General features: G+C 37.0%; 2 protein-coding genes across 4 annotated transcripts; both read left to right on the forward strand.

Annotated features, from left to right (window-relative positions):
• Positions 1 to 27: 27 nt before the first annotated feature.
• LOC112160289 (interleukin-1 receptor accessory protein) lies at positions 28 to 5384 on the forward strand. Of its 3 annotated transcripts, none has more exons than XR_004946942.1 (10): positions 28 to 216; positions 1273 to 1519; positions 1810 to 1996; positions 2067 to 2211; positions 2290 to 2352; positions 2425 to 2548; positions 2651 to 2796; positions 2873 to 3007; positions 3135 to 3247; positions 3313 to 3344. XR_004946942.1 is itself a non-coding variant. In XM_024294714.2 (10 exons), the coding sequence occupies exons 1-10, from the start codon at positions 168 to 170 to the stop codon at positions 3666 to 3668; spliced, it is 1605 nt and encodes a 534-aa protein (XP_024150482.2). In that variant the 5' UTR covers positions 28 to 167; the 3' UTR covers positions 3669 to 5384. The 3 variants fall into 3 exon arrangements, 1 of the variants encoding a protein (XP_024150482.2); XR_004946943.1 differs by having other exon boundaries at positions 3138 to 3247; XM_024294714.2 differs by having other exon boundaries at positions 3095 to 3247; positions 3313 to 5384.
• A 545-nt stretch (positions 5385 to 5929) lies between these two features.
• On the forward strand, positions 5930 to 13674 carry LOC112160899 (interleukin-18 receptor 1). Its single transcript, XM_024295779.2, has 10 exons — positions 5930 to 6718; positions 8955 to 9216; positions 10311 to 10485; positions 10565 to 10700; positions 10769 to 10834; positions 10908 to 11031; positions 12109 to 12242; positions 12386 to 12529; positions 12752 to 12904; positions 12980 to 13674. The coding sequence occupies exons 1-10, from the start codon at positions 6628 to 6630 to the stop codon at positions 13330 to 13332; spliced, it is 1638 nt and encodes a 545-aa protein (XP_024151547.2). The 5' UTR covers positions 5930 to 6627; the 3' UTR covers positions 13333 to 13674.
• Positions 13675 to 13676: the final 2 nt, after the last annotated feature.

Genomic DNA, 13676 nt, shown 5'->3' on the forward strand with positions numbered 1-13676 from the left:
ACGCGCTCTGGAGCGAAGGGCGAGCAGGTCGGAAGAAGCGGAATCAAAAGTAAAAGCAGTCTGGAGTTAGTCATGTCCATAAACGTTAGCCAGCCCGATTAGAAAGACGTTAAAGTGGTTCCTCCTGCTCTGGTTCTCACTGTTCTGCTCTGTGTGTGACAGCAAAGATGGTGAAGGTCCACCTGACTCCTCTGTTTCTTCTAACTATTCTCTCAGGTAAGAAACACTGGAATATAAAATAAAATTAAAAAGGTCAGTCCATATTATTAAGTTATTATTTCATAATGTTATTTTTTTCTTGGAGGAATTTGCCATTAAGTCATTTTTATTTAATTTTATTTTGAAATCAAGAAATAGAGATAAACTTTTCTTTGTTTACATCAAGCTTTCAGGGCAAGTTAATGTTATCAATAATATTGTAAAAATATTTTTACTATCTTTAAATGTTTCAGACATTAAAATTTTAGGTATTTAAAAAAGTATACTTTTAAGTTTGGGGTTTTTTTGTATCAGTTTTGTTTCAAATATATTAATTGTTTTATTCATGGAATCTGTCGTAAAAAGGAAAATATCTGTTTTTATAGCTCATGATTCACTATCAGTGTCTGCATGTGTTTATTCTTTTTCTGTACACAAATTCCTGTGAGACAATGATAGCTGAGTAATCTTAACTGTACTCTGCAAATAAAAAAATGTCTCTATAATTTTTTATTTTATTGTTTTACAGTTTTTATTTTTATACTCCCAACCAAATTATTTAATTAGCCAAATTTTAAGTATATGGAGCGGTTCCATGTTAGAAATAAAACATATATATAGATAATGTATCTGCAGAAAAATATATATTTTAAAACATACTGCAAATTTCGCAATCAGCAAGAAAAATGTGACCACACCGCCTGTAATCACAGGACAACCATGCACACAGAATAATAAAGGGGAAAAATAATTGTAATCATGCTGATCATGTTCCTCTAATTGTTTCACAATTCTTGAAAGACATTTGATGCTGCAGAAAAGTGAACAAATGTGAGGGGTTTACCGAAGAGAAAAGATTTTTTTAGTGGATCTCTTTTTTCTGCTCAAATTCTAATTAAATTATTATTTTTTATTCAAGGAGATCAATATTGCAAATTCTTTGTTAAAAAATCCTCACCATTAATAGATTTTTAAAAATATTTAAGAAAAAAAACACGTCTGTTTGCCATTAATATATTAGTACAAACTCATTTTGTTTGTATTTCACTTTAAGACTGTGACTCCGGTTTACAGGTGTGGAGTTGTTGAGGCCCAAAGTTTTATATGTGAGAGAGGGGGAGATGGTGGTGCTGCACTGTCACCTGGAAGCTGATGATTCTGGCCTGTTCTGGACCATCCCCAGTGGTCAGAGGATGAACCAGACCAGTGACACGTCAACATCAGCTGATCAAAGTCAGATGAGTGTTCTGATTCATGGACAGAGCCTCGTTGTTCTTCAAACTTCTATGAGCCATCACGGCAATTACTCGTGCTCTTTGGGGTAAGGTAATGCACCGGTAATGTTAGGTTTGAGTTGTGAGAGGCTGTAAGCTAGCTGGAGACTCATATTCTGATTTCTGATGAACTCCTGCAAGTTCATGCAAACTATGTCCTAGAAAACAGTACAGTTGTTTTTATTTTGGCTAGAAACTGCATAATCATAATGGCAAGATAACTGGAAACACTTTTAAATATACAGAATACATAATAATAAATATACAATATATTAGAATTTTTAAGTAAGTAAAGTTAAACTTTTTTTTTTCTTTGTTCCGTCTGTCTCTTCTCCAGGAACGCCAGCAGCCAAATCTGGTTCAGACTAACTGTGTACACTGCACAGTCCAGCGAGTATAAAGAGAAGAACCAGTATCCTGCGACTTGCTTCACACAGGAACCTTGCACGTTGTACTGCCCTGCTGCTAACATCCCATGCACAAACATATCTGGGATCAGCAGTAGGGGTATAACATGGAGTAAGGTAACCAAAAGCATCAAGAATTGAAATGAGATGTGAGGAATCTGGTTGAAACAAATCCTGCATGTTGCAGGAAGGAGAAACTTCACTCAGTCAGAGTCACTTCCCGAGTGTGCAGCAGAATGACAGCGGCGTGTACACCTGCAACAGGTCATACACGTATAAAGGTCAGACTTACTACAAGACCTTCGCAGTGGTGCTTAATGTCCAAACAAATGGTAAGAAAACCACATTTCTAGCTTATCATTATCCCTTTTTTACTGGGTCTTTTTGACGTAACCTCTTAAATCTGACAGAACAGCTGGGAGAGTCGATGATTCTTTCACCCAAACAAAACCAGGAGTTCCAGGTGGATCTCGGTGAGCTCTGTTCTGTATGAACTTTATTTTGAAATTCAGTGAAAATTGATTTTCTTGTAAATCATTCTCTAGGTTCTACGGTGGTGATTGATTGCAAAGCTGTCGTGACTTCAGAAGCCGATGAAGTGTTCTGGCTGAGCGGCACGTCGTTTGTTGAAAAGGACGACAGCCTTCCAGTCTTCTATAATTATTCTTGGTTAATATTTCTGATAAGAATTTGATTCTGCATCATATCATTGTACTTAAAAAGAACCCTGACATGACAGCAAGTATTTCTTTCCTTTACTTTCATTTTTAGGGAACAAGGAGCCAAAGACATAGAGACGACAGCATCTCTCATCTTCAAGAAGGTGTCAGAGGATGATCTTTTGAGGAATTACACCTGCAAACTGCAGTCTGACCATCAGAGCTCAACCTTCGTCACCATCGTTCTGACTCCTAAAGGTGGGGCTGTTGGGTTTGTGTTTGGAGGTTTTGCTGCGATTATCTCCGGTAAATCTTTCTACTGTTTTTCCTTCAGCCCGTGACCTCTCCGTCATCATCTGCATCGTGGGGATCATAGTTGTTGTTCTTGTTGCATCTGCAGTTTTTAAGTTTAGAATTGATCTTGCACTCTTCCTGCGAGACACCCTCGGTTGCTATGGCACACCTCCAGGTGGGGAGGATTATTTAAGTTTTACATTTAGATCATCACTTTCCTTTGTGTGTTCTTCACTGTTACTGTCTGCTGTTGTTTCCTTAGATGGGAAGAAGTATGACGCTTGTTTGATGTTTTACAAAAGCAGCTCAGGTGTAGAGCTGGGAAAGGCTGACAGGAAGTGGCTGGAAGGCGTCTTGGAAGAACGTTTCGGATACAGTCTCTGCCTCCTCAGTGAGAACTTCTCAGAAGATAACGGTATGGAAGTGTACTTCTATCCCTGCATGATCTCCTGAACTGACCTTCGTTTGTATCGTTTGCAGAGTCTGTGTCCGAGTGCATCGAGCAGAGCCGGACTCTGATTTTGTTTCCCAGCTCTTCTGATTCACATCCAGGGTCCGATTTGCTCATCAAAATCCGGGCAGCTCTTGCGGAGAAAAACACTTGCTTGATTCTCATCAAACCAGAGACGAAGCGAGCGTCAAGCACGGAGTCTACATCAGAAGTCCTACAGCATCTCAGCCGGGCAGGAAATTGTGTGGTCTGGAAAGGCAGGAGCTCCATGGAACCCAAATCTTCCTTCTGGAAGCTTCTGCGTTTTCACTTGTCTGCCCCACAACATCCGCCAAGACTTCTACCGGAGGAATTGGCCCTGACTGATCACTGCCAACACGCTTAGCACAGTTACAGCTTTTATTCATGATATTAGTTGGATTTTTACTGATTAAACTGCAGCATATTTCATAGTCGCTTCAATAATTTAATGTCTAGATCAATTATAAACTTGGAAAGCACAACAAGGATTTATCACGTTCTCTCAGTCAGAATTTGAATAAAATAAAACACAATAATGCTAATATTTAACTTTTTTAAACTTTTTGATTGATAATCTGTTTTTTTACATTCATATGTCTGCTGATGGACAGTGTTATTTTTTTTATTATTTTGCTTTAACTAAACTAAATTTTAACCCAACTAGTGTTTAACAAAAACAGAAGTAAGACTTTCAATTTTCAGTCTATTGTAACTTTGTGGTTTATCTTCTTAATCTGTTTCATTATCTGTGGTCCTAACCTAGATTTTTGTCCCTTATGATACTGTCAGGGATTAGAATTCACATTAATCTGCATTAACATGGAAGTTTTTGCACACATTAAGAAGGAAAAGTGGAAAAGTAAACAGACTTTGCACCACCTCCTGGCAGAAAAAAGTCACTGCAGAAAAAACAAAATAAAATCTAGATGTCTTTTTTTCTTTCTGACAAAAACAAGAATAGAGAAAAACGGAAAACAGTTTTAGTTTTGCATTCAGGTAAATCTTTTTATGTTGTTTACCATTATGTATCCGTGTTAAAGTGCAGTTTTACAGGGACTATAGCAATATTTGTTGGTTAAAAATAAAAAGTGAAAACTGAAATTGAAAACGACAGTCATTTGTAATCAACATTACACAAAAACAATCCTATGGGTCTCCTAAGTATGAAAGAGCAAATTTATATTTTTGTCACTGTCTTTTAAAAGTTTTCGCTTTACAACATTGTTTTTCTTTTACCACCAAGCTGCATTAAGAGGTAATGTCCATGTGGTGGAGTCATACCCCATGTTTTCTGCTCTCAATGACAGACTAGTGAAGATCGCATCACTAATTTCTGACAACAGGGTCCACCCTGAACAGGTCGCCAGTCTGTTGCAGGGCCACCCACTCTCATATACTCCGAGGGCCAATTAAGATACACCAATTAACTTATGAAACATGTTTTTGGACAGTGGGAGGAAGCCAGAGAGCTCTGAGGAAATCTACAAATTAAACATTAAGGGTTGGATTAGGGGGTCAAACCCCTAAATGGTTCCCAAGTGTCTTTGTCTGCCACCAGTACTGTTCATCTAATGTCAAAGTCTATGCTAATCAGAGTATGATTGTGCATATACTACCAGCCACTGAACTTTTTAAATGAGGGCATTTTTGTGTAAACCAATTAGCCATGTGAGCCCATTTTTATTTTAGTTTTTGAAAAATAATTGTTTGGTTAAAACTGAAAATCTGGGTTTTAATGTTTAATGAAACTATCATCCATCTTCCGCTTATCTGGGACCAGGTCGTATTATTTTGAAAGAGTCCTGCTAGTTGACCTAATTTACCTTAACTTTTCAGGTTACCCATCTAAAATTAAGGTTTTGTTTTTTTCTTAAATCTTATTGGTATACAGTAAAGAAAATCTTATAATTTTGTTTTAAATAACATTTTGTTAAACTGAACTTTTTTCTTTTTGAATGATTATTTCTGACTGTCTTAAAGGCATTTCAAACAAAAACAAGAAAACTTCAGTAATTTACCAAAACATATTAAAACTATTGTTATTTTAAATTGTATCTTGCCTTGCCATTAACTATTTTTTCCCTGTCATTGTTCTTTTTTTTGTACACATTTTTGATTTTGTCAGCTCATTTCGAATGTTTGCTTATCCTAACTTGTTTTGTGGATGAATAAATAACGTTTGAAGAAAAAAATAAAATAAAAAGAAAAGCAAAAATTAAAGGTCCTTTGAAGGGCAATATATATATATATGAATGTATGTATTAAAAGGGATGATGGGAAGTGGGATGCTCAGGGCCAACGGTGCCGCCCCCAACTTAATGGCAAAATTCTAATAAACAACTGAAGCTCTGCAGAAACTATGTCCTAGAAAACCATGCAGATTTTTTTTTAATTTTGCTAAAAGCAGCATAATCATGATTACCACTGGTGACATTTGACAATAAATGAAAAGATGATCATAGTGGGACTTAAAAAGCTTCTTAACACCAAACAATTGACAGCTTGGTCTATGGGCAGTTCTGAAAAATGATTACACAAATGAATATAAACATAATTTATTTTTCATTTCTTTCTTGGTTTTAAGTTAAACTAAAAGCAAAACTAAAGGGCAGAAAAACAAGGCGATGCTCTAAACCACCCTCCTTGCAGCAACCCCAGAAAAAAACTGCATGACATTTAGAAAATCTTACTTTTTAAAATATGTTAGGGGGAAAAGTTTTGTGCAATCATAATGCTGACAGCAAAACGAAACCCTCAAAAATGGACAAAACATCTTTCGTCCTACACAAAGTCAGTGTCATTATGAAAGTGTTCTGCTGGAGCTTTAACCACAAAAAAACTCAAGTGAGAACACTTTAGGTTTCTGTTTTGGATTTCAGCACAGGGTGGGTTTTTTCTTTTTTTTTGTATGTTTTCACAAGTTGTTACATCCTCTGGCTACGAAGAGTTTCATGTTTCTGACATATTTTCCACATGAGACACCTTTATTAATTAAGTTTGCAGTTTCTCAGAAAAGAAAACCTGCTCCAGCATTCACTGTCATCTTGTGATAAATGCAGTAAAGTTACATGCACTTAAAAAAATGTTCTCTGCCCCCCTGCCGTTTGCAAATTCATCTGTGGATCACAGCAGAGCTTCTCTGCTCACTTCTGCAGATAGACACAGAAATCTGGTGCCTTTCACAAGAAACCTACACTTGATTAAAATGAGTAGAGCTGAGGAAGAGGAGGAGGAAGGAAAGGGAAGTGAAACTGATAAAGCTGATTCTGGGAGGCGAGTGGTTAGAGCGTGATCCCTCTCTGAGGAAGACTCTTTTCTTCTTCATGTTACATCACACGTCGGTTGTGTTCACTCTGCTGCTGAGCTGCGCTGAAGAGATGCTCCTCCAGGTTTTCCTCCTCACAATCATCATCGGTAAGACAGGAGTTGTTATCCAATGTTTATCTGGAACACTTAAATGTCTTCTGCAGCATGATCATGGAGATCATGCTGCAGAAGACGCTTAGTTACGAATGAAATGTTTTTAAATCAGATTCGCTCAGTTGAGTTCTCTTTGCAAAAGGTCACAATTTATATTTCCTTGATGTTTTGGGAAGGAAATAATTTTACTGACCTACATAAGATATTGTTTTGTATTCTCCCCTTTGGACACATTTCAGGTTTTTTGGATGGTCCTCCAGAGCCTTTAGATTTTAAAGAAGGTTAAAAGCTAACCTAGTCTTAAGTTTAACAAACATTAACCCACCAAGATAATAGGATGTGGTAAAAATGTTTTAGTTTTTTTTCTGACCAAGAAAAAGGGATGTCTGTTATATCATGTTAAACTCCATGTGAGACTAAATGCAAAATTGAGATTATTTCATCTCTTTTCTGCTTTAGTTGAATTAGGACAACTCCACTTTTTTTGTCAAAACAAACTTTTTTCCAATCTTGCACATTCAAGGCTGTGTACTTGTGATGGTCCTGAGTTCCGATGTAAAAGAGGAACCAATAAAAAGTGTGAAAACACCTTCAACGGTTGTCAACAAAGACGATCCTTCATTGCGGTTGATGAGTTTCAAACACAATGCAGCACTTTCAGGAGGAAACAGAAACTGATGGAGAGGATGATAACAACCCTTCTCAGAGAGCTAAAAGTCATATTTACACACACTCATATATATATAATGTAATACCAAGTACTTTCAAGTATATTTAGTGTGGCAGACTAAATTTAGTGTGATAGACTAAATCAGACTTTTGCTCAGATGAAATCAGGCCAATTGACACTGTTGTCACTAGACATGTGAGAACAATCAGCTGGTTGAAGTTCCTCAAATCATGAAAAATTATGCAACAGTCTTAACTTACAAAAAACCCATCTACATGTGGACTACACTTGCATAAATGTCCAGCTCCTCTAACTTAAAATGCTGATACATACGTTTTTTTTTGTTTTTTTTTTGTCAGTCTTGCGCTATGAAACTCTGTTTGAGTATTTGCTGTATTTGTGTGTTTTATCTTGTTTTCTGTCTGTTCTTTTTCATTTTTAATCTTCAAGACGAAGCTTGATTGGTCTGTATGTCACATGGAAATTGATGATAATATTTTATTTTGGTCATATACTTTAAAAGGAAAATTAGAAATACAGGAAAAATCCAGAGAAAGAAAGTAAACCCGTATAAAGTCTTCATGCCCTAGACCAAATTTATTACCACATCCAATGCACCCCCTACCTATTATGGTCCTGTTCCCTCTCTAATGAGTACATATTCAATTTCAGATACCCATATACATATAGATAAATATACACACAGAAACATCTGCCTCACATGAATAAACACTTTGGTTCAGTTCAATTCTTATTACCCAACACACTCAAATACATCCCAACACAATTCAAATTTTTATTCATAGATATTGACAGATATATCCCCATTTATTTATGTTTTGTAAATGTACACATCTATCAATAATCACCTTTCCATGATTGTTCTAAAACTCTGTTTTGCTCATGTTAATTATGACATTAAATACAATCCAAATACTGGACCTAAAAGTTGCCGTTTTGCAACACATAGAAGAACAGAAACCAGGGAGAGGTAAAAATACTAAATTGTAGAAGTAAAACAAAAAGGATAATTCTACAAGACACGAAAAAATAGAAGAAAATCAAAACCAAAAGTAACAGGAAGAAATGTTACTTTACAATGAACACAAAGACTGAAATTACTAAAAATGCTAGTCAAATTACTCAAACTTTATAGTCATTTTTTTATTTGCTGAAAAAGTTATACAAATAAATTTATTTAGGGCAAAATGTTTAAATAATTACAGATAGGAGATTTCACTCTTTGCACTACTCTTTCTTTTACTTCTCTGCTAATTTACATCCCAATAATATCACATTTCTGTCTACAGAATATGATAACACTCGTTTCCCACACCTCTCACCATTGTTGATCTGGTTCATGCACTCACCATCATATAAAATGTTCTAGCTCCACCACTAGTTCAGTCCACTTCCAAACAGACTGATTCATCTCTCTCCACAACTTGGAAGTTCCACATTTCTTTGATCTCCTCCAGCTCTTTTTTTCCTTCCTGCGCTCTGATTTTGTCATAAACGTCTTTTTTATGATCATGGTGAATGTGTGGCTTTGATCTGCAGGTGCATGTGCAGGTGCATGCCCCCTGACTCCAGGGATCGTCTATGTGAGGGAAGGAGAAATCGTGGCGCTGAAGTGTGATGGGTCCAGTGACGTTGCCTCAGTGACCCTCTGGAAAAAAGATTTTCATCGGGAGACATACGCTCAGAGCAACATGTCGGCGGCTCAGCAAAGGCAGATGGGTATTCTGGTGCACGAGAGCTGGCTTGTCATTTTAAACACATCGATGAGTCATCAGGGAAATTACACCTGTCAGTCTAGCAGGTACAACTTTGTCACACGTGTGAACATTGTTCAGTTAAATGCAAATAAATAGTCAGATTCTTTAAGTCCCCCTGTGATAAAAATCATGTTTTTTGAGTTTTTGACATGTATGTGTGGCATTTTTCTTCTGAAAGAGAACAAATGTAATAAGAAATCATTTTTGTTTTTGTATTTCCAAGTATTTTTCCTTTTAAATATCTGTCAGTCAAACTGTCTTGGACAGACTCTGTTTGAATGAATGATCTTCTTTCCATCAACAGCTCTGCTGCACATGCACTAAACCCTCATCTGTTCCTAGTGTCTAGTTCAGGTTCTGGAGAAGAGAAGATGGTATCTTCACATTGACTGCAGTCAAATGAGCCGCCGTTCACATTTCTGTGGTCAAATCAGCATCACTGGATTTTTTGTGTGAGTTTCATCCAATACTTACGGTAGCAGGACTGAGAACGCTGGAAAATCTCCACCAGACTCCACGGAGCTTCTTGATGTGACCACGGAAATGTGAACGGCGGCTCATTTGACCGCAGTTGGAAAGGATTGTAAATCAATGAAAGAGCATTTTGATGTTAGCTTTGATTATTTTATCAAGAACTCTGAGAAACCAATGATTGAAACACAGCAACGTCAATAAACATTGGAGAATTAGCTAAAATAGTCTTTGGTGAACTGGAAGGAGAAAGAATCAGGATTTTGGAGGAAGTTCGGTCCATGAAGCTCTTCACTTCCTCGTCCCAGCTGACATCTGGCTCAAATGCAATACGGCTGGACATTACCGATATTGCTTGACATTTTTATGAAGATTTATGCTAGGAAGACAAAGAGCTATCATAATCAGACAGGGTGAATCAGGGGCGGAGCTGCTCATCTTCAAAAGCCACGCCCCCTCAGAGGAAATTTTAGAAACAGAGGCTTCAGATCAACATGAAAATTTGATTTTTAAGACATTAACTTGTGGGATTTTTGTTAAAATTCCATAATCATAAATAAAAAACTGCTGGGAACTTTTTTTTATGAAAAAAAATGTTATATGGGGACTTTAAGAAAACCTTCAAAAATGATTGCTAAAATATGTGTTTTCTACAACTATTACACAGAAACCACAGCAGCCAGTCTTTGTTCACAATGATGGTCTACAACGTGTCTGAAGACAAATACGATTACCCGGAAACTTGCTACAAAGACCATTCCCTCACTCTGTCTTGCCCTGAAGTTAACATCCCATCAGAAGACATCGTCAACATTACAATCACAGATGTCACATGGTACAAGGTGTGTAAAAAAAAACACTTTAGGTTGAATAATCTCTGAGCTGCAAAACCTTACTGCTGTGTTCTCTTCATTCTGTCAGGATGGTCTCCCTTCGAACCCTTACTTCCAGAAAGTTGAAGAAGAGGATGCTGGTGTCTACACCTGTAACAGAACATACTTGTATTCTGGTCAAACATACTTCAAAACATTTGTGGTTCCACTTACTGTTCAAGAAGGTAACAGACTGGTTCTATTTTTTATCCCACAATTCAGAGATGATAAACACTTTTTCCTTCATGCGCAGACACACCTCCAATTTATGCAACAATCACCTCTCCGAGAGATAATCAAGTGTTTCCTGTAGAGCTTGGTGAGATTCAGACTTGGCATCAAGGATCTGGTAAATTTGCCACTTTTCATTTTTCCATAAACTTTTTTTTTAGGCACAACAGTGGTGATCGATTGTGTGGCTGATAGCGACTCATTTGAGGACCTGCTGTTCTGGATGAGAGGAATATCATTTGTGGAAGACAACAGCTCCTTTCCAGTTTTCTACAATGAAACACGGTGAGCATAACTACATCCCTGAGACTCAAAAACAAAACTTTGTTTCCAAATGAGTCCAAATGGGCTTGATCTTACTTATTGTTTCTATGTGGGACTTGCAGAAATCTAAGTAATCTTTAGATTAGAAAAAGTGTTGATTTTGAAAAACACAAACAGAAGTGTTTTTAACCATAAGTTTGGCTGACTCATTTGTTAAACACTTGAAATTAGGGGTGTGATGATTCATTTTAACAATGTAGAAAAAGGTTTATAATAATCATCATTTGTGGTTTCCGATACGATTCTTTGTCGATATTGGTTTATGCGGAACGATCCGATTCACTGACCTAAATTTGATCCAGGCTTGGCCATTGTTTGCTGTCATCACATGTTGTCTGCGGTGACGTATTTTCTAATATCAGTATAACTGACTTATTTAATTTTGAAACCATTTTTAATAGTATTGTTTAATTTGATTAAAAACTTGCCTTAGAGAGATCAACCTGGTTAGATTATAGGAAAATAAATCAATTCATAAATTAATCATAACCTGAAACCAAAACGAAAAGCTAATACTGTCCATAATCCTTCAGGAAATGCCATTTAAGCACCAAAGTAATGAAAATGCATGGATGAAATATTGAGTTTTTGCGACAGATTCCACTTTTTTAACACTTGAGATTCTCTATTAGATAACTATTAGTCATCATATGTCTGGTGGGAAGAAACTACCCAAATGGCTTGCATACAACGTGCAAGGCACGTGGGAAAGTCATCTGCTAGAGATCTAAACCGTGATACGCAATAGGCCTCTATGAACGGATGTCTATCAGATGCATAACGCTAATCAAGAGCTGTGAACTTTGACAAAGCCTGATTTAGATATCTAACAGATGTGTCCGGGCCAAGTGGGATGTAGCTCCTAGTGTTCTTATCTTTCAGTTTTCATGGAGGAAATTTTTTAATCACTATTTTTATGTTGCCTCATGGTCTATTTATGGGGACAAATAAATCACTAGAAAAAGCAAAAACACAGAGACTAATATTTCCCTCTGCAGCATTTCTGTTCTCACTTTTCTTTATGTTTATCACCAACAGCGATGAAAAACAGATCAAAGCATCTCTGGTTTTCAGAGATCTGTCAGTGGAGGACCTGTCCGAAAATTACAGCTGCAAACTCGAAACTGACAACCAGCCCCCAATAGAAGTCACCATCTTCCTGACCCAAAAAGGTGCTCCTGGTTCGCTCACCGTTAATTACATCTCAGATTCCTATTTATTTATTTATTGCAAACAATGTTTTGTCTTGAAAAAAAAAAAACAATCTGTAAATCTACCGCAGATTGGAAATATGATTATTTCTTTTCTTTCCCAGCTCACATTTCCTGCTTGAACCTGACTCTGTGCATCATCAGTATTGTTGTTGCAGTGACTGCAACAATCGCTGTGTATTTACAGTTTGAAATAGAGATCAAGCTTTTCCTCAGAGACACCCTCAGCTGCTTTAGCACCTCTTCAGGTATGGGATCCTTTGCTTTAAGCTGTGTGAAAATACTATTTTCGTTTTTTAAGGGTAATGTGTCAAATGTACCAAAATTGAAGCCCAAGAACCTAAATTCTAACCATCTTGATAGATAAATGCAGATGTAAAAACTAAGTTTTAAGTCATATTTTTATGTATATTGGGAAATGAATGCTGATTTTGTGCAGGTATTGACACATTTCGGTGTTTTTTGTTTAGATGAAAAAATCTATGATGCCTTTTTGATGTGCTATAAGTGTGACACTGATGAAGGCCTGCGTGAAGTCGACAGGAAGTTGCTGGAGAACACTTTGGAAGAGAAATTTGGTTACAGTCTTTGTCTTTATGAAAGAGACGTCCTACCAGGAGAAGGTATGTTCAAGCAAGAACTTTCCAAACAGACAGTCAGAAATGGATTTTTAGGAAAAACTCTTTGTTTTCTTGCAGCTGCAGCTGAGGCTGTGCTAGCCTGCATAGAGCAGAGCAGGACTGTGATTTTGGTTCCCACCTCTCAGTATCCCGGACCAGAATCCAGCCTGCTGAGTGCCATCCATGCAGCCCTCGTGGAGAAGCAGACCCGCTTGATTTTCATCAATACCAAGCACACAGAAACACAGAAAAGCGGCTCGTTTCCAGAGGCTTTGCAGCTTCTCTGCGAGCTTGCGGAGTCCGTCACCTGGAAGGGCCGACCTCCCTCCTCCTCCTTCTGGAAGAAGCTGCGCTACCACTTACCTGCCCCAGAAAAAGCTAAACCACTTAGGCTGTATTTGAAAAAATACCAATATCGTAGCTTATGCTAAATTCATTCATTTGTTTGTCACTGAGAGTAAAGTTGCTTTAGTTTCTCGAGCATTTGATGCCTGAAGCTAATTCCAGTTAGGAAAAACCCTCACTTCTGTTTTTGCTTCATGTTGATGCTAAAATAGGATAATTTTGGAGCTGAAGTGGTTTGATACTTATTTACATCAACAAGGGTTAATGTAAGTTGTATTTGTATAAAAACCTTGAAATACAGAATAATCATTAAGAAGTCTCAACTGTTTTGTAAAATATGTTTTATCATTTTTTGGAGATTTATTATTCCTCTTGTCAACTGTTGTCAAGCATAAAAAGTGAAACACTTCATTTTAGCATCATCTGTATA

This window comes from Oryzias melastigma, linkage group LG3 (genome assembly GCF_002922805.2).
Source record: "Oryzias melastigma strain HK-1 linkage group LG3, ASM292280v2, whole genome shotgun sequence".
In the NCBI taxonomy this organism is placed as follows: Eukaryota; Metazoa; Chordata; class Actinopteri; order Beloniformes; family Adrianichthyidae; genus Oryzias; species Oryzias melastigma.